The sequence below is a fragment of the Drosophila hydei genome, unplaced genomic scaffold (assembly GCF_003285905.1).
Source record: "Drosophila hydei strain 15085-1641.00,03,60 unplaced genomic scaffold, DhydRS2 tig00000361-arrow-arrow-pilon, whole genome shotgun sequence".
In the NCBI taxonomy this organism is placed as follows: domain Eukaryota; kingdom Metazoa; phylum Arthropoda; class Insecta; order Diptera; family Drosophilidae; genus Drosophila; species Drosophila hydei.
The window spans coordinates 186,598-213,179 of NW_022045717.1; the positions used below are offsets into that span (position 1 = coordinate 186,598).

At 41.7% G+C, this 26,582-nt stretch overlaps 3 protein-coding genes across 6 annotated transcripts in view; 2 read left to right on the plus strand and 1 right to left on the minus strand.

The window, feature by feature from the left end:
• The first annotated feature begins 555 nt into the window (after nucleotides 1-555).
• LOC111593079 (serine/threonine-protein phosphatase 2B catalytic subunit 2) lies at nucleotides 556-3,020 on the plus strand. Its single transcript, XM_023305666.2, has one exon. The coding sequence runs from the start codon at nucleotides 779-781 to the stop codon at nucleotides 2,540-2,542; it is 1,764 nt and encodes a 587-aa protein (XP_023161434.2). The 5' UTR covers nucleotides 556-778; the 3' UTR covers nucleotides 2,543-3,020.
• A 3,990-nt stretch (nucleotides 3,021-7,010) lies between these two features.
• Nucleotides 7,011-12,704, plus strand: LOC111593080 (actin-related protein 2). Of its 2 annotated transcripts, XM_023305667.2 has the most exons (8): nucleotides 7,011-7,683; nucleotides 8,935-9,045; nucleotides 10,260-10,274; nucleotides 11,286-11,501; nucleotides 11,561-11,770; nucleotides 11,842-11,991; nucleotides 12,062-12,340; nucleotides 12,409-12,704. In XM_023305667.2, exons 1-8 carry the CDS (start codon nucleotides 7,636-7,638, stop codon nucleotides 12,577-12,579), a joined length of 1,200 nt encoding a protein of 399 aa, XP_023161435.1. In that variant the 5' UTR covers nucleotides 7,011-7,635; the 3' UTR covers nucleotides 12,580-12,704. The 2 variants fall into 2 exon arrangements, with proteins under 2 accessions (XP_023161435.1, XP_023161436.1); XM_023305668.2 differs by lacking the exon at nucleotides 10,260-10,274.
• Nucleotides 12,705-15,472: 2,768 nt separating this feature from the next.
• The window catches only part of LOC111593022 (adenylate cyclase type 9), a 57,724-nt gene continuing 46,614 nt past the window's right edge, over nucleotides 15,473-26,582 (minus strand). For 2 of the 3 annotated variants that reach the window (XM_023305563.2, XM_030224124.1), the window contains exons 3-6: nucleotides 24,249-24,526; nucleotides 20,193-21,365; nucleotides 19,986-20,086; nucleotides 15,473-19,914 (exon numbers count right to left, since the gene is read on the minus strand). In XM_023305563.2, coding sequence (XP_023161331.2) covers nucleotides 16,355-19,914; nucleotides 19,986-20,086; nucleotides 20,193-21,365; nucleotides 24,249-24,526 — 5,112 coding nt within the window. In that variant the 3' untranslated portion in view covers nucleotides 15,473-16,354. Of the gene's footprint in view, nucleotides 19,915-19,985; nucleotides 20,087-20,192; nucleotides 21,366-24,248; nucleotides 24,527-25,851; nucleotides 25,942-26,582 lie in introns of those variants that run through there. The other variant, XM_023305564.2, reaches the window with a different exon arrangement.

Consider the following 26,582-nt stretch of genomic DNA (forward strand, 5'->3'; position numbering starts at 1 on the left):
AGCAAATAAAGATGATGTGCACAATAACGGTTGCTTACACAATTGTTAACATTGTATGTAATGACACTTCAACGCATACAACATAATCAACTTTTAAAAATACTGCGGTTTGTTTCAAAAAAATACTGCATTACATCCGCTTACGTCATCTTGCTGCTGCTTTACGTCAGCGCTTATCGACCTAACGTAAAACATGGTATTTTTGGTATTCTTGTCAGTTGAAAAATGGAGCATTTGGCATCTGCCGTTTGTGGTCACACTGGAAGAATATCAATAAAAATAAAGGAGAGGGAGGGGGAGCTGAAAATTCCATTGAGAAGCGAAAAAAAAACGTAGCGAGAGAAATTACGACGTCTGCAGGGCACAGCAGCAGCCAAGACGAAACGAAAATATAAATACAAATTGTGAATACATTGCTGTTGTGTTATAGAAGCAACAGTAACAGAGATATAGCAAATTAACTACCAAAAATAGAAAAATCCTGCAACGCGACAAAGCGGCTAACTAGCTTCAAAAAAAAAAAAAAAAAAAAAAAAAACAGCAGCAGCAGGAGTAGAAATAAAAGTAGAAAAGTGCGTTTGTTGTTGGCCAACGTGCCTGTGCGTGCGTGTGCGTGTGTGCAGCTAGTGCAATCAAGTGCAGTAGACGGCGCACACAATAGATTACGCTCACTCAGTGTGGGCGCCATCTGTAGCAACAGAGACAGCAACAGCAACAGGAACAGGAAAAGCCACAACAGCAATTGCAATTGCAATCCAATTCACAGCGTTCTGCAAATATGTCTTCGAATAATCAATCGAGCGGCGTCGCTGCCCAAGTGGCAACAAGTGCCAACCAGCGAGGTGGCAACGCCACCAACTCCACGGATGCCACAGACACGCAGCATGGCAGCAGCAATAGCAGCAGCAGCAACAATAATGCCAGTGCCAATGCCAACGCCTCCGCCACGGGCAATGCCACAGCGAGCAGTAACAGCAACTCGAATGCCGCCAGCGTTGGCCACGATAGTCCCACGCATAAGGCGCATGGCGGCCATGCAGCGGTCAACACCAAAGAACGAGTTGTCGACAGCGTTCCATTTCCACCAAGTCACAAGCTGACGCTAGCTGAGGTATTCGATACGCGCACCGGCAAACCGAATCACGAGCTGCTGAAACAGCATTTCATCTTGGAGGGGCGTATCGAGGAGGCGCCAGCATTGCGCATCATTCAGGAGGGCGCCGCTCTGTTGCGGCACGAAAAGACAATGATCGATATTGAGGCGCCGGTCACTGTTTGCGGCGATATACATGGCCAGTTCTATGATCTCATGAAGCTCTTCGAGGTGGGCGGATCGCCGGCAACAACAAAGTATCTGTTCCTGGGCGACTATGTGGACCGAGGCTACTTTAGCATTGAGTGCGTTCTCTATTTGTGGTCGCTGAAGATCACGTATCCGCAGACGCTGTTCCTGCTGCGCGGCAACCACGAGTGCCGGCATCTGACCGAGTACTTCACCTTCAAACAGGAGTGCAAGATCAAATACTCGGAGCGCGTGTACGACGCGTGCATGGATGCGTTCGACTGCCTGCCGTTGGCTGCGCTGATGAACCAGCAGTTCCTCTGCGTGCACGGCGGACTGTCGCCCGAAATACACGAACTGGAGGACATTAGGCGGCTCGATAGATTCAAGGAGCCGCCCGCCTTTGGCCCCATGTGCGACCTGCTGTGGTCCGATCCGCTCGAGGACTTTGGCAACGAGAAGAACTCGGACTTCTACACGCACAACTCGGTGCGCGGCTGTTCGTATTTCTACAGCTACGCCGCCTGCTGCGACTTCCTGCAGAACAACAATCTGCTGTCGATCATACGGGCGCACGAGGCGCAGGACGCCGGCTACCGCATGTACCGCAAGAGCCAGACCACCGGTTTCCCCTCGCTGATCACCATCTTCTCGGCGCCCAACTATCTCGACGTGTACAACAACAAGGCGGCGGTACTCAAGTACGAGAACAACGTGATGAACATCCGGCAGTTCAATTGCTCGCCGCATCCCTACTGGCTTCCCAACTTCATGGACGTGTTCACCTGGTCGCTGCCCTTTGTCGGCGAGAAGGTCACCGAGATGCTGGTGAATGTGCTGAACATCTGCTCCGACGATGAGCTCATGACCGAGGAGAGCGAGGAGCCGCTCTCGGACGACGAGGCGGCGCTGCGCAAGGAGGTCATACGCAACAAGATACGCGCCATTGGCAAAATGGCGCGCGTCTTCTCTGTGCTGCGCGAGGAGTCCGAGTCAGTGCTGCAGTTGAAGGGGCTGACGCCTACGGGCGCCCTGCCCCTCGGCGCTCTCTCTGGCGGCAAGCAGTCCCTCAAGAATGCCATGCAGGGCTTCTCGCCCAACCACAAGATTACCTCATTTGCGGAGGCCAAGGGACTCGATGCGGTCAACGAGCGGATGCCGCCGCGCCGAGATCAGCCGCCCACGCCCAGCGACGATCATCAGCATCCGCATCCGCATCAGCATCATAGTCAGGGCAACAATGGAGCGGCGCATGGGTAAATAAACAGCGCGAATGGCAACGGCAACGGCGCGGGAGGGACAACAGGAGTCGGTGGCTTCAGTGCGGGCGCCGATTACGGTCGGTAGTACTAATACCTGTTGTCGGATCAGATGTGTTGTGGTGTGTATGTGTGACTGGGTGTGTTGGCTGTGCGCACAGAGCATGTTCTGAGCACGTGCACGTGGGCGGACACAGTATGTTCCCTCACCCACACACAGACTCGCCCACCCACACACACGTACACACCCTGAAACACACACACATGCGAGAGCATGCATATAATATTTACATACAATATCTACATATAAACATAATAATGTTACAAAGATTTGTCGTTTTAGCTAAAACATCATTCGTAATAATTGTAATACACAAATACATACTTACTTTAATGATAAGCAAAAAGGTCAAAGGCGAGGTAACAAAGGAATAGTTGAACAATTGGAGCAGAGCTGATCAGAATACATATATATATATATATATATAAATTTATATATATATATAAATAAATTCTATATAAATATTTCGAGCAACAACAATACAACAACAGCAAAAAGGAGCAAAGGACTTATGCCCCCTGAGGTATGCAGGATATTACAATTGATGCATTGATTGATTACTTTTACGCTCTAGCCACAGATTCCTTTTCCGTAAAACAAACAAAAACAAAAACTTAAAAAAAAGCAGAATCCGAAACTAATCTTAAGCCTGTATATGTATAAAGAAGAAGAATGGGAAAAGAAAACAAAAAATGTTAAGCAAAAAAAAAAAAATGAAAGAAAAATGAAAAAACAACCAAAAACCTAGCGCTAATTTGTTGAAAACAATTAGCAGCGCCAAAAAGAAGCGTACATATTATATTTAATTGAGCAGAGGTCAGAGATCAGAGGTCAGAGGTCAGAGGATAGCGAAGAGGAAGAAAACATTAACATTAATGCAAATACAAACTTATGTAAAAGCAGAGAACTGTGCAATCTTGATGAGAAACCAACAAACAAACAACAAAATGTTAATTATAAAACTGCAGAGTGGAAAACAAAAAGAGTTTTTGAAACCATTTGCAACATGTGCCGCAATAGTCCATTAATTAATGTTCCTTGTACATTTTTACAGAATGCATATATATGAAATGTGTATATGTATTTGTTTGTTGTTTATATTGTTGCCTAATGTAACTTAACTTAACTTAACTTACATATGTTTCTATGTGTGAATTCGTGTATAATTTATTGTGTTTATTGTTTGCTTAGCCCAAAAACATGTTGAATTCTTTTTACGTTGGGAAGGAAACAAATACGATTTGGACAACAACTTAAATGATTATTTAGCAATCTAAATATTTCAATGAGAAGAACAAAACAAAACAAAGCAAAACAAAAAATGGCATTACATTTAAGAACCACACAAAATTAAACAAATCGAAAAAGAAAATGAAAATGAATATGAAAAAAAAAACAAAAAGAAAATCAATTTAACATTTAAATAGCTAATCAAATATATTTAACTAATTAAATAAAATACTTAAAAATATCTAAACACACACATGTGTGCGTGTGCGTGCGTGTGTGTGCGTATCTGCAAATGAATTTCACATGTTTTCATATTTTGTTTTATTTTTTTTTTTTGTTAATCACATTATGAAATATATAAAAATCAATTTATATATATTTATAATAACAAATCCAATAAACACCAACTAAAACATTTGCACCATATTTCGCATAGTTTTTTTTTATTTCACTTTAATTTAATTTTTATTCGTTTTTTTGTTTGTTATTAAATTTTGAAAATAGAAAATAATGGAAAAAATAAAGAAAGAGTTTCACTTGGTAGAAAATAAGAAAAACGCACGCACAGCATTTCCCTTTTGCCCACAAATTATGCACAAGACATCAAAGCAAATCAATATATAAAATATTATAAAACAAACTATATATATATACATGCATATAAATTAATATAAATATGAATGTTTTTTGGCAAATAGTATCTATATATATATATATACATATAGCGAACTCGTACTGTATAAAGTCTAAATGAAACAATAAGCTTTTTACTTAACTCTGTCACACACGTCAGGCAGGCAGCACTTGGAACACTTTCCCACTACTTCTAGAACTGAAATCAAAAGATTTACTTGTGCCATGCTAGAAACAACAGATACAAAAACCAAAAAGAAAAGAGAACAACTCTCTAAATTATAATATAACTCAAGTTAGCTAATGTTTCAATTAACAACAACTCGCATCGGGGACATTGAAGAATTTCAATTTCAATTTCAATTTCAATTTTTGGTTTCGATTTCACTGTGAAAAGGGTTAGTAATCAAAATATTTGAAATTATGATTTATCTTTAATTTCTAAGTAGAAAATCAAATCGTTTTTGATATATGGAAATATATCAAAGCCGACTTTCATAAGATAAAACCAAAACAAAGTCAACAACTTCTATGATTCACGACAAGATGAATTGTAAAGAAATCCATAAATAAATGTGGTCTAAGTGGTAACAAGTCTCCGATAAACTGTCCCTGATCGTAACTAAGTCATATATTTATATATATTTATATAAAAATATATTTATATAGATACGGAAATGCCTTCATAATCAATGTTTCGTTAAGGACTCCAGTCGAGTTGAATTAACCTTTGCTGTTTTTCCACCAATTTTTCTAAAACGCTGTACTTTGCTTATCAAATTTGCGAACTCTATTTGAAATTCTAAAATACACTTATATACATAATTATACGTCAACTGATCCTTAATATGTAAAGTCATAAAAATTAGTAATTAACTTAAAATTAATGGATTATGCACGTGTCGAAATAATACTAACGCAATTATCTATTAATATATATATAAATACATATATATATATATGTGTACATATATATATATATATATATATATATGTATAAATATATATATAAATATATATTTTCAAACTGAAAACTAAGATAAAGTGAAAACCAAATTTAGCTTTTATAAAAATCCACAGAATTATTCAACTTAAAAAAATTGCAGTTAGCAGTTAATATTACACTTTGGCACTACTACTACGGTCAGTCTAAAATATAGTGAATAAGTTTTTAAGCCCTAACTGCATAGATTCCGTTACAGTGATTTATGTTAATGCCGCTTATAAACGAGAATGTTGAAACCAATTTAGTTAGTAACAATTATTAAAAACGATGAAAACACCCAAGGAAAGGAAGGCAATTAGTTGCTAAATGAGCAGCGGGTGAATGAAATTCTAAAATCAATTTAATGAAAAGAAAATTATTTAAAATTATAAATGAAAAATGAAAAAAAATAATGGAAAAATCAAAGGAAAATCCAACACCAAACTGCGAGATGTAATTAAAGATTTACACACAAGACACACACACACACACGGATGTGTTATACTTTGTTGAGAGCGTGTTCAAGTGTTATATTAAATGGCGCCAACTGTCATATGTATACCTGCGAGCGTATGTATAACAGTTATGGATAGCCTGGTTAATCAATGCTAACTAGAAATGAAACCAAACAGCGTGCTTCTCAATTAACTGTTCCATTTACAACAACAATTTATAAATTGTATAACAAAATGTCATTTGTTGTCCACCGCTTAGAACCAACATACAAACAAACAAACAAACATACAGGCATACATAAGTATGCTATTTATGTATGTAGCCTGACCTCACACTCACACACAGGATACGCATATATATAGATTTTGATAAATATCAAGAACATAGGAATAAATACGATACACACACAGAGACAGACATAAAGATATATCTCGACCACAATGAACTCTAAGCAGAATCAAAAAGAAATTTACTCAATAACTAACAAAAATTAATTCAAAAATAAAAAAATTATGAAAGAAGCATACAAATGTATATGAGAACAGCATTATGTATATCTAAGACATTTAACATTTCGCCTCTTAAAGCAATTCTAAAGATAACAAATTACATATATATATATATATATATATATATATATATATATATATATATATATATATATATACATACAGTATACATACATATTATATAAACCAATAAAATAAAAATTGTCGCGACTCTCCGCCTGCTTCTTCTGTTAATAATATCTCTTCTGTTGCATATAGCCCCGATATTGTCCTTCAAGTAGATCAAATTCAATGTAGTTTCATTTGTTAATTATTTATTTGCTAACAAGAGATATGTTTCTGGATTCTGGATAATCTTTCTGAAGTTCGATGCAATTACTATACCCTATCTGAAGTATAACTATCCATTTTTATAAATATTTTCCATATTTTTCTGTGTATATATTACTTTTTATCCGATTCGCGCTCAACTTGGATTACAAATTTCGTGACGATCTCTAAATGCCGATAATTGTTACGCAGCCCTCAAATCTGGTCAATAGTTGGTTTCGATAGTTGATGAGATAAGCGAATCGGTATATCGATACTTACAACGCAACTCTAGTTTTGTATGTGTGTGTTATTTCTTGTGTTTTGTGCCGCCTAGAAATTGAAATTTGCAACCGTTTGCAAGTCTTTTGCAATCAATAAATAGAAAAGATATTATTTGTGACACACTTTGATTGCATAAAGCGTGTGCACAAATTTAAAAATTGAAGCAAAACAATCGAAAATACGGCAAGAGAGTGAGAGAGCGACGCATTCAGAGCAGAGTCCGCCCGCGTGCCAGTACATATGTGTGTGTGTTGTGTGTGAGTTTCGCCTGTGTGTATGAATGAAGCTGGCATGTGTATGCGTGTCTGTGAATGTGTGTGTGTTTTTGTACGGTTGGAAATTGTGTGATTAACTGCAGTCAGCTTCGTCTGGTCATTCAACAGTAGTATTAAAACGGCTGTGGCAGCAACAATTCGAGTCATCCAACTGCTACGGCGACGCGCCCAAACATTAAGCCGTTATAGCAGTTGTTTCAGCTCCAGCAGCAGCAGCAGCAAAGAGGCAATAAACACCCACGACGACATCAACAACCGCCGACAACAACAACAACAGCAGGAGCAGCAGCACCCCCAGCACCAGCCGTGGACAGTTTCAGTTGAAGTTCAATTTTCTAGTTGGTGCACAAAATGGATAGCAAAGGACGCAAAGTTATTGTTTGTGATAACGGCACTGGGGTATGTATGCGTAGTGGCCACATGCAAAAGCTGCCCAAATCAAACCCAAATTCCATCTAGCCCTGGTTGGATGACACACATACTTACAGCTCTTTGCTTGCTTTGCGATCTAGGTTAAACAGCGATTTGCTTCGCATATCGGGGCGTTGACGTTGCGGGGGGCGCTCCCCCTAATGTTGCCGGTCCAAACTATGCTTAAGTCGGAATGTATGTATGTTTATATAAATATGTATGTGTGTATATGGCCATATATTTATTTATTTATATGCACATACATGTATGTATAAACGGCGCTTTAGTCATGGCAACACAAGCGTTGTACAAGCTGCGTCGGCATAGTATTACTCACCGCAGCAAATCAAAAGTTACGCATACTCTGCCTCTCTCTGTTTCTCTCCCTCTCTTTGTATATCTTTCTCCCACACACACACACACTCACGCCTAGTGCCAACAACAAAAAGAGCGCCAGAATGAAGACAAACAAGAATCGGAGCACCCATTTCCAATCTTATTTCTTATCAGGACTAAAAAGAATTTGTTTGTGATTACGTTTCGTGGGGCGCATGAGCTATCGATTATTGCAAGTCTTTCGATACCAAAATTTATTGTCAAATCCAGAAACTCTAAATGCTAAATTTACGTATATTCAATTTCCAAATAGAATAATACGACTTTGACTTTTTCAATCTCCAAATAAGGTTTATCTTAACTTTGCTGATAACTTTATACAAACATTAAGTTTATAAACTCAAATCTAAACTGTTAAGGGCGTTTTCCAGCATGACTTGCTCGTTCCCCATAGAGCTTCATCTATAACATAACTCTAGAATTTCTTTTATATAACTTTCCTTACAGAAATTGTTCTTTAATATTCTGTTCTGTATTTGGAGTGGTTTCTTTATAGATCTTAAACTACAATCGAACTCTAGAACTTCCTTTACTTTTAAACAACTCTAGTAGTTGATTTAGAAAACTTCCTTAATAGAGCTAGGAAGTTCCTTTAGATAATTTCTATAATAGCAATCATGAATTTCAGAATACTTAGATTAGATCACTGCCTACATAGAGTTTGCTCCATATAATCAAAATCAAATGCTGTTTCTCAAAACCCCTAAACGTCAACTGTCTTGCAAGCTGTCCAGGTGTGAATCAATCGGAGTTGTGACTATGTGTATGGGCAATGGGGGTCTTGCGTGGTATATACGCATATGTATATATATATTCATATAATTTCCATTTTCTTATTTACAGTTCGTAAAATGCGGATATGCCGGCAGCAATTTTCCCGCGTACATTTTCCCATCGATGGTTGGTCGACCAATAATACGAGCGGTCAACAAAATTGGCGACATCGAAGTCAAGGTATGAGAAGCGTATTTACCAGTCGGCACACCTATTAATTGTCTAATAGTTCATACTACACACACACACACGCATTCACATGCATACTTAATATATATATACATATAAACATACATATATTTGCACAGGTCGATTATCTACTCATAATAACTAAGTACTTTATATAATAGATACATATATAAATATATATATTACATACATATATATACTTACATGTATATATATGTGTGTATGTGTATATATATATATATATGTATATATGATTAGCATTGGTCAAGAACTTAGCGCATAGCCTCACCATACTTATCATAGTGTATGTCCATTATTATTAGAATACTTTCACTTTCACTTCCACATTTCCATATCCATTTCCATTGGCATTTTCATTCTTATGTTTCTTGAATACCAAACACAAAAAGTGCTTAACTTACGATATTTCTGCCATTTCGTATTGTTTCTTATCACAAATCCTATAATTTCATTTATTTTCTCTAACTCTCTCCCATTCTCTCTCTTTGTTCTTGCAACGTTTTCTACATTCATTGCATTTTGTATTGAGTTGCTGAAACACCAATAATGATCATCATCATCATCATCATCATCGTCATCATCATCGTTCTTATTATTATAATTATTATATAATGGGTGTCTGTTTTGGTCTTGGTACGCAATTGTCACGACTGTCGCGTGGTGTAGGTGCATTTAAAATCTTGTCATGCCAACTATAACGGTACTTCTATAAATAAGGCGTCTCGCCAACAAGCTGCTCATATGATATGATGTAGATGATGGATGGATGGATGACTACTACCAGATCTTTAATTCAATTTTAGCAGTGTAGCTGCCAGTAGGTGGGCTGGGTCCTAGTCTCGTCCCCATTGCAGATCAAAGTTATTAAAGAGCATGACTTTTTGCTTTCAGGCTTCTTTTATACATACATACAAATATCTCTTTCTGTTTCCTTTACCTTTCTTTTTTCCCTTCTTTTTTTTTGGAGCGCTTCTCATACCAGATACACACATACAAAGTAGATCTATTTATTGGGCAAGTTTGATACAGTTGCTCATATTATATATAAGTTTAGCTTATTTACAAAAACATTCAACATTCCAATACAATCTATAAGGAGAAAATCTTTCTGTTTTTAATATTCTTCTTATACATTTTTTTCTGTTCTTTTTTTTACATATTTTTTTGAAACAAATATTTTACAGGATTTACATGTCGATGTAAGTCAAGTTTTATAGCTTAAAAAAAAAACACAAACACAAAAAAAGAGAAAAAACAACAAATATTTAATTCCAGCTGTTGTATTGCATAATTAAATTAATTAATTAATTCAACTCAATTTCTCAAACTTAGCAAATTGCAATTTCTATTCACACACACTAAACGCACAAGCTAAAAGCAAAAACCAACGAGTAAAACCATAAATACTATAGTTTTATAGTAAATTTTATATTGTTGTTGCACTTGCTAAATAATTATACAATGATTATTATTATATCATATATATATATATATATATATATATATATATATATATATATATATATATATATATATATATATATATATATATATATATATATATATATATATATATATATATATATATATTGTATTTGCATTGCAAGTGAAAGAAATTTGTTTTCAGTCTTAAGGGAGCAGAAGAAAACATTGCGAATAAAAGTTTACATTTTATCATAAAAAATATATTTGTTGTTCTTTTTTTTTTTTAAATAAATGCAGTTAATTTAATTTGTTATGTTTTGTATTTACCTATTTTGTATACATGCAATGTTTGGACCCTATGCTAGATGTAGTCGAGTTAATTTTTATATAAATATATATTTTACCCCTCTGTTCTTATGCATGACGAAAGCTCTATAGAAATATATTTTTATTTTTTATATATATGTAATATATTAACCAAATTGCATTGCACGATAAATAATCGCAAGCTAATGGAGATATGTCTCTAATGCGTATAAAGCTTTCTGTGTTGATTCGTTATTCGTTATTGGTTACTCGTTACTTGTGATTCGTTATTCGTTATTCGTTATCCGCCAAGTATTTGTACTCGTTGTCCTTTGTGCCTGTCCTATAAATAAGTGAATTGAACCATAGTAATCCCTAATCGAACAATGTACTAAACAAATGCAAAGTTAATTATAATAATAATAACGAAATGCTCTCGCTGCATTGATATTAAACAATCTGTGATGGCCATTTTACAGGATCTTATGGTTGGCGATGAAGCCTCAAAGCTGCGCTCGTTGCTGGAGGTCTCCTATCCCATGGAGAACGGCGTTGTCCGCAACTGGGACGATATGTGTCATGTGTGGGACTATACGTTCGGTCCCAAGAAAATGGACATTGATCCGACAAACACAAAGATCTTGCTGACTGAACCCCCCATGAACCCCACAAAGAATCGCGAAAAGATGATCGAGGTGCGTCAATCCACAGTCAATGAACTGTTCTTATTAATTGCTTTTGTTCCCTGCCGCAGGTGATGTTTGAGAAATACGGTTTCGATTCCACGTATATTGCCATACAGGCAGTATTAACGCTGTACGCCCAGGGACTGATCTCCGGTGTGGTGATCGACTCTGGCGATGGCGTCACACATATATGTCCAGTCTATGAGGAGTTTTCGCTGCCACATTTAACGAGGCGTCTGGATATTGCCGGTCGTGATATAACGCGCTATTTGATTAAGGTACTTTCCATAGACAGACTGCAAGTATTACTGACTAACTTATTGTAATTGGTCGACGGTCTATCTTTCAGTTACTTTTACTACGTGGCTATGCTTTTAATCATTCCGCTGACTTTGAAACGGTGCGCATTATGAAGGAGAAACTGTGCTACATTGGCTACGATATTGAAATGGAGCAACGTTTGGCACTCGAGACCACGGTGCTGGTGGAGTCCTATACGGTACGATCTGCTTGCTTATCGTGTACGGTGGGGACTCATGTGTTATATATTTGCTTGGATTTGATTTTAGTTACCCGATGGCCGTGTGATTAAAGTGGGTGGTGAGCGATTTGAAGCGCCTGAGGCGCTATTCCAACCGCATTTAATAAACGTTGAGGGTCCCGGCATTGCGGAGCTGGCCTTCAACACGATACAGGCTGCAGACATTGATATACGACCCGAGCTCTATAAGCACATAGTGCTGTCTGGTGGCTCAACCATGTATCCGGGTCTGCCTAGTCGCCTGGAGCGTGAAATAAAGCAGTTGTATTTGGAGCGAGTACTCAAAAACGATACGGAAAAATTGGCGGTAGGTCGATTGATCTTTTATTGTATTTCATTATCATCATAATCAATTTCTCTTGCTAATTTATTAAGAAATTCAAAATACGCATTGAGGATCCGCCGCGTCGCAAAGATATGGTTTTCATTGGTGGCGCTGTATTGGCTGAGGTGACGAAAGATCGCGATGGCTTCTGGATGTCCAAACAGGAGTACCAAGAACAGGGACTGAAAGTATTGCAGAAGCTGCAGAAGATCAGCAAATAAAAACAAGAACAACAATATCAATAACAACAACAAAAACAACAGCAACAACAATAGCAAGAGCTAACGACGATCAATAAAGAGCAGCATTTGCATGTGCATTTGCTTAGCTTAAGAGTAAAAAAAAACAAAAACAAATAATTGTAGTGCACATTGCTAGCTAAACATTGTGTCCGGCTATAGTTTGCAATGGGGTGTGCACTATCTGTTCATTCAGTTCTTACTATTCGTAAATGCCCCTCCTTGTTTCATACATACTACATTCGTATATGCACAAAAGTAAGAGCGTACTTTTCACACACACCAAACACCTTTAACTGCTATGTTATAAACTATTGCCAAATTTTGTATAATTTGTCTGTTCGGCTCTAAATAATTTAAGCAATGTCATAGTTTTGTAATAGTTTACTTTATTATCATTAAGCCCTTGTTTCTTTTGTTTTCCATTCTATATTATTATCTTTTTTCTTACTAAATATATATGTGCATAGATTGTATGGATATTTTTGTAAACACAAGTATCTTTTCATTTGCGCCTTAGCCTAAAATCTAAAACAAAGTATTTTCGCGTCTCCTTGTCAACTAAAGCCACAAAAGATAAAGAACGAAAGAATGAAAGAGTATTAACCAAGTCTGGGCATGTTGCTTATAGTTATAGCAGCGATTATAAATCGCCTGGGCATTTGTCTGTGTGTGAATGTGTGTGTGTGCGTGTGTGTGCGAAAGAGACAATGAGTGAGCTGCATAGTTAAAAGTGAAATAAATACATACATACTTATATAGAAAATGATTTGTGCTAACTAAGTTAGTTGTCTGCAGCTGCGTTTGCTAGTTCATATTGCAATTCATGACTGCCCATAATCTTAAGCCTACTCCATTAAAACATAAATCAATACAACAAACACAACAACAACAACAATGAAAACTCTTGTTACGTTGTGCAAACTGATGAATTCAATAAACATATATTGTATGTATCTATGAGAAATGTCCATTATTATTCATTGTTTTTAATGATGCTGCGAACTGATTCTTTGACAATGCTGCGGAAGAGCCTGGAACGTTAATTGATCTATAGATACTATTTGGGAGCTAATAACTTGAGATCTCAATGGTATTCTAGTCATTTCTATATGTGGGATGAGGTAGAATAAGTTAAAGTTTACTTATGTGTATATATATTTATTTTTATATAATTTACATTTGATTTTGAAAAGATTTTTGAACTTTTGCAAGTCTATAGAAAATGTTTTAGTATATAGAGGTACACATTGCTGCCAATTTCACATCAATCCCAATTTGTCATATAGAAATTCGAATTAAGCGAGGACAATTTTATAGAAGGCGCCGCTGTGCCATGGTTAGACCTTATCTGACCAAAACTCGGCTAAAACAGACTTTATTTCGTTACATCAAGTGCCACATAAAATATATACTTACATACTTACTTTTGGCTTTGTCCCTTGAGAGACTTGAGTGAAGGTGAAAGAAAAAGTCAATGGAGATGTTTGATTTAGAGTACACACTCATACATAGACACTGCAGCGGTTTATTAAGAGTTTTCGAAACGCATTTTATACATTCATTGTTACAACGATTCTATAAATACTTTTAGTACAATAATATATGCTGTATAACAGATTTGCTGGGGGCGACATCGATAGATGGATCAACACTTAAACAATTAGATAAACTCAACGATTCAACGTTTATTTCGTTCTGCGGTCGGCCCCAAATATCTATTTGTTTAAAGAAATTTCGTTGGTTGTGTATCTTAAGTAGAAAATATCAGTTTATATTATATACACTCAGATGTTTCAAAACGAAGACAAAAAACGAAGTTAAACTCGTTAACTAGGTTAATACATGCATAAGTAGGTGTGTGTCTTTGTGTGTGTGATTGTTATGTAAACAAGTAATGGCAAGCATGTGTGTCTGTGTGTATATTAAGTTTAGTCAGTATATAGTAGTTAATAAATTAGTAGAAAATACTTTTGTTTCACTTGATACACAATACATATAAAAATACAAGAGGGTCCATGGGTTACAGCGTTTTGTCTGCTTCTTGATTTGTTTCTTTTATAATTTTCTATATTTTTATTGTTATTTTTTTTTGGTTTTCTTTTTGTAAATATCTTAGTTTAGAGAAAAGTAGACAAAATCGAGGAGTTGTTTCAGTTTCACTTTGGCTTGGTTTCGCTTCCATTGCACAAGAATAAAACCAATGCAATAATAGTTCATGTATGTGGGTGTGTGTGAGAGAGTAACGGTAAGTGCTTGGCGTTTTATGGATGTGTTAGTGTGCATGCGTTTAGCCGTTTTCAGCAAGCAGTTGACAAGGAATTGACAAGCAGTTGGCAAGCAGTTTTAATTTTTCAAATGTTCGTAGCATACTTTTGTGCTGCTGCCTTTTTAAATAGAATATTTAATTATGTAGACTTAGTTTTTGTACTTCGTATGTTGTATGTATATATATGCTTGCTGCTGAGCTTGCCCTACTAAAAGTTAACTATACACCGAAACAGAACAACATCTACAATAACATGAACAACACCAACACATGCAATATATTCAAACATCAATTTGTTGTTACCAGCTCGCTTCAATAAGAACGAAAACAAATATAACAAGAAAGAATAAATAAATATATATATATATATATATATATATATATATGTATATATATATAAATAGAAGTTTCAACTGTTTATAACATTTATTAGCTAGTCTGCTTTATCGGTTAGTTCTATGCACTTTCTTAGTTTAAATATTACTGCAATAAAATTATTACATATATAAAAAAAAATATATATATTAATAATAAAACTATGCGCGCACACGCAGATACACACACGCACACACACACATGCGCATGCACATTAACAAACATATGCATATTTCCTATTGCTTAAGTCTAGGGAAACACATCAAATACATCTAAAGCCACAAAATTATATTAGTTTAAAGTTATGTGTGTATGTGTGTGTGTGGGAGGTGTGGGTGTGGGAGTGGGTGTGGGTCTGAGTGTGAGTGTGCGTGTGTGTAATTTGCTTACTTATTGGCATTACGTTTATACAGTTATAAATTAAGCTAACACTAAAATACATACTTAGGTTACCAAAAAAAAAAAATACAAACAAACAATTTGCTACACCACTTACATACATACACATATGCATACAAACATACATACATATACACTGGCACACATATATAATATGTCTGTCGGTGTACATCTCTGTCTGTTGTTAGTCAACGTTTCGATATATGAGTGGCTAATACAAGTGAAACACGTACACATTGCCACGCCCCCTGTTGTGGCATATACGACGAGTTAGTTTTAGCTTCAGATCTGCGTATCCATAGCTTCAACAAGGCCAGAAGCATTCTGCTTCTGCTTCTTATTCTTCCTCTTCTTCACATAACAATATCGCGTAACACCCATGCCCAAGTGCCCAACAGTTTTATCGTACATATTCAACATTAGTTACATATCACAAATTGTGCGGTTTGATCCGCTCCCCCACGCCCCCTTCCCACCTCACTCGCAGCCTTCCCAGACGTTCCATTTCCATTTCCATTTCCATTTCCAGCTGTGGCAACTGCAACACATAATAAATGCAATTTTGAAACCATTTCTCAAAAAGCTTCAAGCCAGCAGTTGAGTTGGGCCGAGTTGATCAAAAGTCGAGTGCATTTACATAGAGTTGAGTCTGAGTCTGAGTCTGAGTCTGAGTTTGAGTTTGATTTGAGTTGAATTCAGATGAGTTTTCTTTGCTCAAGTTTCGGTTGTGTTAGCTGGATTGAAGTGGCTGCCACCTCCGTTCGGATGCGTGGCATGCAATGATTCCTGTGACTTGAACAGCGTTGTTGTTTCGCTCGAATGCATGTCGCCATCGTCGTCGTCGTCATCCTCCTCCTCCTCCTCCGCTTGCTCCTTGTCAGGCAACTCCTGTTTCTCCGCATCAGTCGGCTCTTGCAGCTCGTCATTTATAACAATCTGAACATCGTTAGTTTGCAGCTGCTGCTTCTCATTGGCTTCGGTTGCCAACTCGTCGGGCTCATTGAGCTCGTTCAGCTGCACGTTTGGAGGCTGCTCGCTCAGGTGAGGCCGGCGATTGGTATAAAGAAACACCTCCATGTGATCCTTGCCCTTGACGTAAACGCTGCCACGCGGCTCAAACTCGTAGCCGGCGGTCAGAAACGGTAGACAGTCCTTGCCCACTTGTATGCGATTGGGCAGACCGGTCGAGTCCATGCGAGACGCCACATTGACCGCATCGCCCCAAATGTCATAGTACAACTTGCTGGTGCCAATGACACCGGCGGTCACATCGCCAATATTCATGCCAATGCGCAGGATCAGATTGAACTCCAGCAGATCCTTGTTGAACTCATTGACCACGCGCTGCATCTCGATGGCGAACTCCATTAGGGTATGGATGTGCTCGTCGCCGGTGCCACGATGCGATGGATCCAAGCCGCTGGCCGCCATAAATGTGGAGCCAATCGTCTTAATCTTCTCCACGGCACGAAATTTCGGATGCGAAAGCAGCTCATCGAAGTCGCCAATCAGCTCGTTGAGCACGCGCAGGAACTCCTTGCCGCCCAGATAGCTCTCGTCGTACATCTCATTGAAGTTGACGATGGAGGCAAAGATGATGGCGATGTTGTGATGGTTCTCCGAGTACTTGGCCGTGTTCTTCAGATGCTCCGCCACGTGCTTGGGTATTATGTTGTGAAGCAGCATGTCCGCCTGGTTCTTCATGTTCTGGACACGCACCTTGTCCTGGTTGGCCACCGCATTGCCGTAGAAGGTCAGCCGATAGCCGACCTCGAATTCGCGATTGAGAAACCAGACCAATATCAATATCAAAAGCAAATCCAAGTAGATCTCGACGTGATAGTCGTGGAACCATTTGATCTCCTCGAAGATAAACGATGCGGCCGCACTGCTATTCAGCTCCGACTCCAGCTCGGGATCCGATTCATTCTCAGACCTGTTGTTGTAGACGGTCAGTTGGGAGACAGCGATGCCGATGAAGCAGAGCGCGGCCAGAAATGCCAGCACGTTGCGCATCCAGCAATTGAGCTGGGTGAAATTGCAGAAGTGCACAATGCAGACGAAGATCAGGAAGCCATAATGATACTCGAATGCCTCCAGCTGTGTGAGATCGAGCAGCAGGAAGTTGGCGATGATCAGGACGACGGGCATGGCCATGAGGATGGCCAAGCAGATGTGCCAAGGATACCAGCTGGATATGGCCTCAAAGATGCGATCCGCACACGACTCAAATTGTTCAACCTGCGGCTGCGGTGCAGCGGCCTCGCTGTTCGCCTCGCTGGCGCTGGACTTGGAGCGCATGCGAGTGCCGTGTCGTCGGCACATTTGGCGCGTGAACAAGAACAGCGCAAACACCTGGATCGCCGTGAAGCAGGAGAAGAGCGTGACCCACAGCCGGAAGCTGGGCGTCACCGTGTTCTGGGTCATCAGGAAGAGCGAGATGGATATGCACAGATAGACGGCGATGCCCACGAAGATGTCGATGTATGTGTTGTAGCGGGGCGTGGCCAGCGTGGGCGGCCCCTCTGTTTCGTTCTCGGTGCCAAAGCGATGCGCCTTCGATCGGAAATCGCGCTCCAACTGGCGCGACTTAAAGTACAAGCTGATGCGACGCAGCGGCGCCTTCACCAAGTAGCTGCGCTGCGAGCGCGCATTGTCCCGCACGCAGCGGATGAGTTGCAAATCGGATTGCTTGCGCAGCTGCTGCAGGCAAGCGGCCAGCGGATCGATCAGCTGGGCGGACTGCTGTGCCGCTAGAGCCGCCGCCGGCGGCGGCGGTGGCAACGGGAACGGCAATGCGCCACCTTCGCCCAAATTCGAGATGCTCGACGTCGAGCTGGTGAAGTAGCCAGAGACACGATGCTGACTAATGGCCGACTGGTTGAGCGCATAGATCTGCTGCTGAATGGAGCTGCGCCGCGAGTTGCTCTTGATGCCCGAGTCCTTGCGTGATGTGGCCGACGGACAAATGCTCAGTCCATCTGGCCAAATGCTTGAGTTGCGCGAATGCGAATAGGCGGTGGGTCCAGGCGCTGGCAGGCAGCAGCCGCTGGAGCTAGCATTTGGATTAGCATTTGGATTAGCATTGGTATTAGCATTGCCATTGGCATTGGCATTGGCATTGGCACTGGTGCTGGGCTCCGTGGCTAAGGCTCGCCCGCCCGCTGTCAAGGTGGAGGCGCGTGGCCGGGGCAACGGCGATTGCTCCAACGTTTGCCCCGCGGATTGCCCAGCTGACTGACGGCCGCACTGGGAACGATAGCTGCCGGTGCGGCCAAATGGCGAGATATCGCTGCGCGATTGGCTTATGTAGGAGCGCACATCGATGATGTCGTCGTACATCGAATACTGACCCGGTGAGCAGCAGCTGCCGCCGCTGGCTGCCATCGCAGTGCCATCCGGCGAGCGCATCACACTGCTGGAGAGAGCCGTCGAGGTGGCAGCATGATGCAGCACTGGCCGAGCCATCGGTATGTCCAGCATTTGATTGCTATTGAGTCGTGTGCTGCAGGCCGTCTCCACGAGCACCGGCAGCTGTTGATAGCCGCAGCCGTTGCTCAGCTGATTTTGGCCATTCGCTGCGCCCGCTGGCTCGATGAAGGCCACCGTCTCGTCGCCAGGAGCTGGCAAGGAATTGGAATGCGGACGTGTTGGCTCCTTGTCTGTGCCATTGCCTTTCTCCTTGCCTTTCTCTTTGTCCTTATCCTTATCCTTGCGACTGGTCAGCTTCAGTAGCCGCGTCATTTTCCATACCTTGAGCTTCAGCTTGGAGCGCGTGTCCGGCTGGTTGGTCGTCGCCTGCTGCGGCTGCTGCTCCTCCGATGGCGGCTGCTCATCGGAGTCCAGGCTGCCCGGCAGCGACTTGGTTGTGATAATAATTTTCGGCCTCTCGCGCACCACTATCACCGGCGGTATGCCGGCGGCAGCTGGATGTATAATGCCCCGCTCCAGATCCCGTTCGCGGCTATGGGCATGCCCCTGCGACTGCGACTTCTTGCGCAGCTTCATGCTCAGCGAGGTGAGGCGTGGCCGCATGGACAACACGGGCGACGACTTCAGCGAATTGGATAGCTGACCCACTGGCGAGGCCGGCGGCACATGTGGCTGCACCGCCGATATATTTGTGGCGCTCTGCGACAGCGATGCGAGCGCGCCCTGCGACCCAGGCATCAACAGCGAGCTGCTGCCCGCAGCTGTTGCCGCCATGCTCGGGCTCAGGCTATTGGCACGCGACACATCACGGCGACGGCCCACCACGAAATAGGTGCGATGACCTGACATTTGAGCAGAGACAGAAAGATAAGCAATGCAAGGAATTGAATGGAATCTGATGTGGGCTACGTACCGAACACCTCCTCGCCCTCTTCCAGGTAGTAGGCGTCGCCCAAGAAGCTCGATGTCTCCTGCGAGATGTGCACCTGTTCCGGCTTGCCCGAGGACTCCATTCTGGCGAAAGGTCAATGAAAGAGGAATGAGTTTCAAGCTGATGCAGAGAGTAAAGCTCTTTCCACTGGCATTGGTGGATGAGCTGATTCATATGGTTATTACTCACTTGTTGGCCAGGCTAACATCGTTGCTCCACACGTCGAACTTGACGCGTCGCGTGCCGACAATGCCGCAGAGCACGGTGCCAGTGTGAACGCCGACGCGCATCTTGACGCCTTCGTGGCGCTGGGCATCGAAGCAGCGCATCGCATCGATCATGCCGAGGCCCATTTCGACGCAGCAGATGGCGTGATCGGCGCGAGGCTCCGGGCAGCCGGAGACGCAATAGTAGCAGTCGCCCAGCGTCGAGATCTTCTCACAGCCGCTGAGCGTGCACAGATCGTCGAAGCGCTCGAAGAGATCGTTCAGTATCTCGACAAGCTGCTCGGCCGTCTTGGTGGAGGACATGCGTGTGAAGCCAACAATGTCGGCAAACAGAATGCTGACGTTCTCCATGCTGTGCATGTGAAAGGGCCGGAACAGCGACTTCACGTCGTGCGATGCCCGCGGCCGCATATAATGCGATTCGGGCGGCTGATTTGGGTCGAGACCGCCGCTGCCGCCCTCGTTGAGCAGCATGTCGGCCACCTTGGGCGGCATCACCGAGTGAATCATCTTCTCCTTGAGCTGTTTTTCCATCTCCAGCTGGCGTCGCACCAGCAAGTTCTGCCCCACCTTCATGAAGGTGCCGCGCATGCGCACCAGATTCATGATCAGCACATGCACGCCGACTAGATGGACACTCAGATGCGCCATGATTCTGAGCATGAGTATTTTGTGGCTGGGATCGCTGCTGCTGGCCGCCTCCGTTGGCGTTGCACCAACGGTGGCGCCATGGACGGCACTCACCACAATGACCACGTGGGAGACCAGCTCAAAGGCTATCGAATAGCAGATGGCAATGCTGGCGCCCAGCCACAGTGGCATGGGCAGTGCCGTATAGATGAGCAGCACGATCTCCAAGCAAATGGCAAAGTGGCCCAGCGGACTGAACGCCCTGCCCGTGTACGTGAGAAATGCCAGCGAGGCGCTGCACAGGATCAGCGCAGTGACTGCCGATGTCAGGATTCGGTGCTCCTTGTAAAGGGTCCAGTGTGTAAAGCACATGGCCATTATCGTGACCAGCGACATCATCGAGAACGAGGTGGAGATGGGTCGCCAAAAGTCCTCCGAGCCACCATCGATCACGAAGTACAAACACCAAACGACAGAGCAAAGTAAAATGTACGACAATGTGAATCTGCAAGACAGAGAGAGAGGGAGGGAGGGAGAGAAAGAGAGAGAGAGAGAGAGTTAGCAGGAACTTGAAGAATATATAGCAAGTCCGGGAAAGCATTCATCTTAGAGCTTAGTGTAAAGCTAGCTAGAGTTACGTGGGAAAATTCTAACCCAGGATTATTCAAGGCTCCTACACTGAAGTGAGTCTTGAGTCTCAACAAAAATGCGCCTTTCGCAGGCATAACCGACTGAATAATACTTGTCAGCTACAATATGTTCTACTGAATTGCTACTTCTTTGATCTTGTTTTGTGATCCGAACCAATCCGAACTCGTTTCTCAATCTCAATCTCAATTATTTGAGATGCAAATTTTACTATGCAAAATGCAGGTGGCTAGTCAGCTGGAATGAAATGGAATGGAACACACGCACAACTGATTCGTAGAACTTTTTAAAACTTCTTCAGCACTCAAACTTCTTGTATTTTCTCTCTAGCTTGCCTTGGGCTTTTTTCATTTTGTTTGGGTTTGTAATAAACACAATAACTGAAGCTGGCGTTAAGAGTGATTGGAGAGTGTTAACTGAGAGAAGCACTGTCACCAGGTAACAAACTTGTCACCTGGCTAAGGCCAGCCAAAGAGTGTTGTAATTACAAAGCTCGTTAATTTGATGGCCACAAACTGCAGCAGCGGAAAACGCTGACAGCGGCAAAGTTTTTAATTACGCAAAGTGCTCAACTACGAAATACCCTGACTACGTATGCTGCGGCCTGCTAGCTAGGCTTGCTTAGCAGTTTCAGTTTTGACACGATATTTACCGATTCTTTAAAGCTATTCAGGCAGTTTCTATTCACCTCAGCAGGTCTAACTGCAGCCCATATACCCTAAAGGCTTAGTGCTTATCTGCCCATCAGCAGCAATCGATTGCCTGGATAAAGTGTTAACTGGCTGTCAGTTCATTTTAACTGGCCATCAGCAAAGTTTCGATCTAAGACGTTTAACTATCAGAGTTTCTAAAGACTTTTTAAGCGTGTTCAGCAAACTTTGTTGCTACTCAGAGGGATTAACGCTTTGTATATAAACTAAAAGTATATACTAAAGAAGATGCTTTTAAAGCATGTTATAATTCCCGTTAATTCGTTTGTTAAATGTTAAGAATATTTAAATGTTTCAACTTTATCGCTAGCTACTTTATGACTACAAATTGTATATAGTGAGAGAGAGAGAGATAATATTGTATAGACTGACAGATATATATATATATATATATTCTAGTTCTTTGCTATATATCACTCTATATGTGTCGCAGCTGACATTATTTAAGGAACTAATTTGGATGCCCTTGTCGGCCTTGAGGCATGCAATTAGTAAACAATTGGTAATAAACACGCTGAACTAGTGTAATTAGCACATAGTCAATAAATTATGAACATTGATATTACGATAATACGGCGTTCTATTCGAGTTGTAGCACGCCTGATCAGTTGCTCCAAGGGAACTCGAGGCGTGGCATGTTCGTTGTGGCCGCAGTGGTTTGCCTTTGCACAATGACGGTCTCTTCCTGGTTCTGGCACTCGATGCGACGCAGCTGCTGCTCTGTGCTTAGCCAGGCCGTTGAGGCGGCTGGGGCATAGCTGCTCTGGCTGCTGCCACCAAAGACGAGCGCCAGCAGCACGCTGAGCACGACTAGGGCGAAGCGCCGCTGGCGCTTTTTGCTGAGACAGCGCCACAGGTAGCGCCGCAGCCAGGCGACGAAGTGCAGGTGGTTGAGCAGGCGGAAGAACAGAAAGAGCCAAAGGTTCTCAAGGAGCAGGCGATCCAGTTTGCTGGCGCCCTCGCTGCAGATGCGCAGTATCACAATGGCCGTGAATGTGGCTAGAAGGATCAGCGACATGCTCAAACGACAAACAGAGAATTTATTTCGTTTCGATTTTTCTTAATCGTGCAAACGACACTGGCGACGGCTCCGAGTCGAACATCTGTCAGAGCTGTGCGCCTGCTACAATCGATTCGTTTGCACATGGCATTGACCTGCTATGCAAGTCATGCCCAGCCAGCCAGTCAGTTCCAGGCCAAGGCGTACCCCAAGCAACCATTTGTGGCCACCATTTTCATATCCTGCGCAGTTTTCAGCTAATTTGCCGCCCTACACAACTTCTCACCCTGCCCTCGCACTGCCCGCGGCTCTGCTGCCTGCCCTTTTTGGGCGTCGCCTTGAGTGCGTTCACGTGCGAGAGTTCAACTTATGCAGAGTGAAGCAAAGCGTTTGGGGTATTCCCGTTTTGCTAAGCTTAGTTTCAGCTCTTGATGGGGCCTTCTGGGTAATGGTAACTATAGCTGAGATGGCTTTCATTTTTATTTGGCTGGCATTGTCTTTCAAGATTTATCGATAACTATGTTATCGGCATTCGGTATTATGTAGATATGTTATTATATTATAATATAATATAATCTTATCGGCATATCAAACACATTTATCACAGAACTTTTAGTTTTTATCAATTTCAAGGCCTCCCAACTAGCAGATACCCTGCCTATAAAAGCAATAAAATAATTCCTAGCAGGTCAGCACTTACAGGGCATCTTCTAGTCAAGCACAGCATAGAATTGAAACTTATATACTTTTAAATTGCTTTCAATATATTGTTAGCAACAATCAGGGCAAATTCGAATTCAATTAGAGCAAGTTAATGAGATGGTTCAGTCGGGTGTGACTGACTGTCCTAATTACCCGTTGAACTAATTTCTAATCTCTAATTTCTTTATAGTTTTCAGGTCTATTTCAGTACATTTAGGAATCGTATACCAAATATACCCATATTCATGTGTTTATATATTTGAAATTTGATATACTCTATACAGTCGTTGAGCGAGTATGGGAACTATAGCTACGCATCTCCACTCACCTGTATCGCATGCGTATGTGCGGAAAGACGCTGGCCTGGAACTGCTCCTCGAGGACGGGCGAATCGAATTTGGGATCCAGCCACGATTTGGCGGCGGCCCGCTCGAAGGCCACCGGCAGCATGACGCTGCAGCAGGAATGCCGGCGTCCCGTTTGACTTAGATAGGTTTGAATGTGAGGCGCCAGGGCGATTTGTATGTCATCGGTGGAATTGGCCCGGCTATCGTTGACTAGAACGCCCGGCGGCATTGCTGTAAAGCTGACCGACTGGCGACGCGACTGCCAAAAAAAAGAGAAGAAAAGAAATGGAAATGAAAATGGAATCAGAGAAGAAATGAATACAGATTAATTAGCGGAATGCTCTTGGCTTGGCTAAAATGTCATCTATATGTAAGCCTTCATCTTCACTCTGTGTGTGCTTGTGTGTGTGGCGCCACAAAGTATGCAGTGTTATGCGAGATGAGAAAACAAGGACGCGTTCGAGGACGTGCCTTTGACATTTGCCATTTGCCATTTGTTGTCAACTAGGTCAGTGTTCAGTCACTGTTTAACCAATTGTCGCTTCGTCTGTCTGTCTGTCTGTTTGTCAGCTTAATCTCTGTCCTGATGCGACGCCAACAGCAGCATACGCAACAAGTGTTCTGACATTGCGCATACGCCATGTGAACGCAGCAAAGTGCAAAGCATACTTCAAAGACTTGTTGCCAATTGGCACATAGATAAAAAAAAAAAACAAAAAAAAAAAAACAAAAAAAAAAACAAAAACAAATACCAAAAGAAAATTGCTCAGCGAATCACGCGACAAGGGCGGATTTTCATTTTGATTTTGATTCTGATACTGCGAATGCAACAACGTTGCTCTAGACGAACTTAATCAAATTACGTATACGACTCGTTGAAGCAGTCAACAGAATATGCACACGCACACACAGCGAGACGCAGAGACAGCTTTGCAGATAGAGATAGCCTCTCTCACGCACACACACACACACACACACACACACACACACACACACACTCAGTCTCTCGAGCACACGTTGAAAAATTCGTCGGGAAGTTGCTAACTGAATCATAAAAAAGTTTATTCAAGTTTTCGAAGCGCGCTTCATTGGGGGCTGCTAATAAGCTCAGCTAAAAATAGCAACTTTAGCAAATAATAATATTTACATTAAAACTTTGACCGCGAATAATTACACACAGACAGACCGACAGACGGACAGGCAGACGCAGCACCCGCACTAAAATATGAATATATATCTTTATATATCCACATACATATAGATATATATTTTTCACTCATTTAAGACACATTTTATCATGTTGCTTTCGTCTTACTTAATTTAAGTTTTCTTCTGCTACTTTTTGATTTGAATTTGCAAACTTTGTTGCCGTTGCGTCTAGACTTGTTCGCTTAGCTTTTGTTCGATTTCTAATTTTTCATATGCCAAAAACGTTGTTAAAAATTAAAGCGCGTTTGACGAATGCCAGTGCCGATGCGGGTGGCGCCTGTGGGCGGCTGCTGTGCAACAGCAGCGACAACAACAACAACAACAGCAATAGAAACACAAACTCTTTTGTTGTTCCTTTAATACGGGAGTACATACCCAGAAAATGCCATAAATATGAGGCCAGCATTTTTTGGATTTTTGGTTTTTTTTCGTATTCAGTTGAATTTGCCAAACCACAAACAGCAACAACTGCCCTCAGTGTTTTTGCATTGTAAATTGAAAGTTGGAATAGGAATTGTATCGAAATACACTGCGCAAAATTTCGTGTGTATTTGATTTGGTTTCGATTTGATTAATTGTTAATTTAAGCTGTGTCAATAAAGCACGCACACACACACAAACGCACGCGCGCGCTACAACAACAACAAGAACAACACTAAGCAGCGGAATAAGAAGCAGCAGCAGCAAAAAAGGTTCAACGGGCGCTCGACGTTCAAAACTCTCGACGTTGCCGTTGACGCGACGGGAACTGATTTGAATTTTTTTCTATGCCGAACTGACAAAGCGTCGCAGACGACGACGACGACGACGACGTCGACGACGACGACGACGACGCTGCTGACGACGCTGACAACGACGACGACGACGGCGACAATGGAACGTCGATGTCGATGCTGATGGGCGTTGTTGCTGCTGTTGTTGTTGGCTGCACAAAACAGCTGACAGCAACAACAAAATGCAAGCTCAGGCAGCTTATCGGTTGCCCTGATAAGGCCAGGCAGGTGAGACAGATAGATAGATAGAATAGATAGGCACAAAGATTCAAAGACAACGAGCGGAATTGTGATCATGTGCAGCTTTGCTTGGCAGCCCATAACAAAGACAAC